The sequence below is a fragment of the Notothenia coriiceps genome, unplaced genomic scaffold, assembly GCF_000735185.1.
Source record: "Notothenia coriiceps isolate Sejong01 unplaced genomic scaffold, NC01 NC01_scaffold00020919, whole genome shotgun sequence".
Classification (NCBI taxonomy): domain Eukaryota; kingdom Metazoa; phylum Chordata; class Actinopteri; order Perciformes; family Nototheniidae; genus Notothenia; species Notothenia coriiceps.
The window spans coordinates 129,381-133,712 of NW_011353620.1; the positions used below are offsets into that span (position 1 = coordinate 129,381).

A 4,332-nucleotide genomic window follows, 5' to 3' on the forward strand; every position below is an offset into this window, starting at 1 on the left:
AATGCCCGCAACCAAACGTTAATGCGGGTCGGTTAGCTTTAACCATGAACAAAAGAGGGAGTCCTAGTCATGGTGGAAGGATCGCGCGCGTCCGGTGATAGTTAACCCCCATTTTCAAATAGCCGCCGTGAAATTCCTACCCTGATTGCAGCATCCCATAAACCGCTCTGTTTCAGCCCTGTTTCAAAAGTGCTGACTCTCTATCTGTTACTTTAGATGAAAATAAGGAGCCACTCCCCACGCCCCTCTGAGAGATATTTGGTTGAAAATAACACAATAGTGCTCTAGGAGGAGATTCAGGTGATAAGGTGGGCGGGTGTTACCTTGGCTGGTTATTGGCTAATGGTTACACAAGCCAAAACATCGTTATGACATAAAGTGGCCAAAATCTGATCAGCTCATTTTCAGACAGGTTTTTATATAAATGGATCGGGACAAAAAGAGAGAGAATCTTTTTCCTGAAACTTTCAGAATCTCTTTACACAGAGGGGACACATGTTTATGTATAAAAGACATGAACAACTGGATTTTGCACAATAGGTCCCCTTCCATTTCAATAAGTGTGACACTGTGGTGCGAAAATAAATTAAAACTCTTAAAGCAGAGATTCATATTTGTGTAATGTTATTACAATAACTGCATGAACATTGATCGTGTCACTCACATATTTCAATAGTAATTTTCAAAGCTCATGTTTTACTTAATTTTAATCTTCCATCGCCTCCATGCTGACTTGCTAACAGTCTTCCACTTCAGTTGTTTATTCGACACATTACCGCCTCCAGCTGTCAACGACAGAACAAAGGAAACCAGTGGCAGGATGTAAATGTGCAAAATTCCAGGTGGTACTTTGTGTTGTTGTGGTGCTGTGCAGTAGAAACCAAACTGGGACCCAGTACAAGAAAAAAACTCAGAGGCGACTTAAAAGCCTGGAATTTGGGCGTTTCATATAAATGGTTATTAAAGAGCCAGACGTGGTAATAACAGACGCCATTGAGTCACGCATGGTGATCTTGTGGTCGCAGTATCACATGACCGGTAAACTCCCTTAAGCTTTACTACCATTATCTACAGAAGCGTACAGAGAATCTAAGCTTCATGGGATATGTGTGTGAGCTGTTGAAGCTTAGCTGCTCTTCAGGACTCCCTTTGGTATCCTCATCAATCATTTTTTCAACAGTTTTCTTTGTATTCACATCTATCTGCTGAACTCCTGATAGTCTTTTTGGTAGCAATGTACCTTTAATGAACTACATTCAAAATGTTCAACATAATGTAAAAACATAACAGTTAAATAATATACAGTACAGGAAAAGGCAGAAAACCTACTGGGCTTCTTTTTTTTTAAGCCTCGCCCCAAATAATGTTAGAATTCACAATTTTATAGACAGCACAAGATTAATATACAAGAAATATTAGGAATTCAATACTGATGGCAAACCATAACAACAGCATACTATATTAACATATAACACAAATGCATAAAAATAAAGACATGTATGTGTATATATTATGGTTATACAAAGTGAACAACTGTTACAAAAAGTAGATAAATAGTTTTTTTCTGTGGTTTTTGTAACACTTAATACAGGTACTCTATTCTGACAGGCATTCCATCATTTGGTCCCCCTAAATCTGATTGTGAACTGGGGAAGAGGGCGTTCAGTTACGCTACTCCTGAAGCATGGAACCAGCTTCAAACTGGGCTGAAACTCAGAGAGCTGGTTTCTTTAAACAGACTAAAAGCTACTAACTGACCTTGAAGCAGGCCACTGCGTCTGTAAATGCTTTGGATAAACTTGGTGTATGACTGTGTTGTGATTGTGTGTTTTAAAATGGTCTGTAACTGTGCTGTAACCATTCTTGGGCCAGGACACTCTTGAAAAATAGATTTTTAATCTCAATGAGACCAATCCTGGTTAAATAAAGGTAAAAAAACAAAAAAAGGAAGGGTAGAAGGTGTTGTTTCCCTCGGATCCACAGTGCTGTAGCGTCTTCTGGCACATTGTTTTCATCTTCTGCTTTCATTTAGAGAAACAGCACATGTTTTCAACAAAAAGACTCTAAAAATAGACGGTCCTCTACCTGCTCAGTACTGAACCCCTCCTTGTCTAGACCTAGTCTTGAAAGGGAGAGGCTGAATATTGCCATATTGTTGTTGTATGACATCATTTTCCAGACAGTTTTCATAAATAACTTCTTCTGGCTGCTGTTAAAGAAAAAAAGGACATTGCAGCTCATTTTAATGTCAGTATCTCTTCAAAACGTATTGCATAACAGTGAATAATCCTAATGACAAATAATTTACCATTTCTGAGGTGCGAGAACAGTTCCTGAAAGAGAAAGACATTTTGTTTATGTGTTAGAGTATAATGCCATTAACCCCAAATATTTTTGGGTACGTTTTAAGATGTTAAATAAATAAGTACTGGATGCAACTTACTCTGCACGTTGTTTATGACATCTATACAGAATGATTAAAGCCAGTATAAAAATCAAGCAACACACCAAAGGGACAACAACTGCCGCAACAATCATCAGCTTGTTTGGATTTCCAGGTACCGCTTCCTCTGGGGGAATAAAAACAGTTTTAAAGTTATTATGAGTCTAATATGCAGTTACATTTAGCTCAATGGAAAGACAGGGTGATTCTGTGAGTGTGACATCATTGTTTCATAAAGGAAGTTGAGGCTGTGGTTGCGACTCATGGCATTACATTACTAATATTGTGTGCATTGACAGAGTTATACTTCAAAATCGACAATCAAAATCTCAGAAAATGTGTAAAAGCAACTCTATCTAGTAGCAGTAGCATACAATGGTTGTCTCTGTTTAAAGTCCAACATTCCCCCTGTTCCTGTTTACATCCTATTTCCTTTGCTCTTTCCTTAAGGGTTACTTATACAGTATGTCCTTATAATTTAAGAGTTATTAGCTCACCAGTGATTTTCAGTTCCCATTTACATTCTTCAACTCCCATCACCGTGCTGATCTCACAGGTATAGTTCCCTTCGTGAGATTTCTGGACTCTTTCTATGACCAGGGCGTACGGGTGGCTCTCTGACATATTAATGTTCAGTCGTTTAGCTTCTTCACTCTTGTGTAAACTTTCCTTTGGCGAGAAACTGAAAAGGGGTACTCTGTTCATCTTCCATGTCAGCTGATTGAGCGTGCTGTTTGAACTGATGTTACAGTGCAGGATCGCTGGGCTGCCCACCTCCCTTGAGATCTTGTTTCCTTCTGTGAACATCATCAAATGTAGACCAATGTTTATATGTTAACTCGAACCGTGTGAGCAATATTTTGGTACATATGTTAATTCATTTTATTGCCAAGAGATACATGTACAAACATAGAATTAGTATAGATCTGATAAAGAAACTTTAAACAATTTCAAACTACTCCTGTACTATTCAAAAAGTCAGCGCGAGGGTGTTGTAAGTGATTTTTACCTGCTGGTGAGAAAATCCAGAACATGCAACAAGTCAGAAAAAAGGTCCAGTTGATACCCAAATATTTAGAAAAATCCTCCATCACACCTTAAAACAAAGATAATTTCACTGTCAACATCATGTTAATGTGTATGTAATGTGGAAATATAACCAATGCTATGTTGCCTATTGCTGTATGTAGAAAAGTATACCTCGCTGACATTACAAAACGTTTCCTAAGTGCTCTGGCCAAAAGAGGTAACAATTCAAATCAATACATCACAGACAGGCAAAGAAAATAAAAATAATAACCCAATTTGTGTTACAGTGTCAAAATAATACAGCGGTTACATTTTTTCCTAATAGATTAGACTGCTGGTAAGAATCAAACGTCCTGTAAAGTAACTACTGACTTACCTGCAGTGAGTATCTACATCTGAAGGCAACAAATAGTAAACTATATTCATATGAAAATAAAAGGAACTCAAATGTGTCTGTACGACGGTGTAGCTGTCGTGCATGTGAAGTCAGGTTTAAACCTGGCCCGGCCTCCTACACACCAGAAATAGTTTCCGCACAGGAAGTAATGGCTGTGGGTCTGTGGCCGTGCTGACTGAGACGTGTGTGTCTGAGGTTATGAGCCTTTCTTTTGAAAGACAATGTATTACAGGATATGGGGGGATGTCTTTAAGTACATTTGCTGAAGTTTAAGTACAGCTTTGAGGGCTACATTTTATACTTTAATTTCATTACAATTTATAGGGAAAAGTGTACTTTTGTTTACTCCAATAAATCTATTTCATACCTTTTAGTTATTTTTGGTTTAGTTACTAAATGTAATAAGTTCAGCCTTTACCAACTAAAATGATGAACACATGAATTGTGAATAATTAGAATCCAG

The 4,332-nt window shown here is 37.9% G+C and overlaps 1 protein-coding gene across 4 annotated transcripts; it reads right to left on the minus strand.

The window, feature by feature from the left end:
* Positions 1-1,875: 1,875 nt before the first annotated feature.
* Positions 1,876-4,326, minus strand: LOC104952969 (uncharacterized). Of its 4 annotated transcripts, none has more exons than XM_010779885.1 (6): positions 3,849-4,326; positions 3,453-3,539; positions 2,941-3,240; positions 2,509-2,570; positions 2,309-2,333; positions 1,876-2,206 (listed from the first exon to the last, which is right to left on the minus strand). In XM_010779885.1, the coding sequence occupies exons 2-6, from the start codon at positions 3,532-3,534 to the stop codon at positions 2,187-2,189; spliced, it is 489 nt and encodes a 162-aa protein (XP_010778187.1). In that variant the 5' UTR covers positions 3,535-3,539; positions 3,849-4,326; the 3' UTR covers positions 1,876-2,186. The 4 variants fall into 4 exon arrangements, with proteins under 4 accessions (XP_010778187.1, XP_010778186.1, XP_010778185.1 ...); XM_010779884.1 differs by having other exon boundaries at positions 1,876-2,209; XM_010779883.1 differs by having other exon boundaries at positions 2,444-2,570.
* Positions 4,327-4,332: the final 6 nt, after the last annotated feature.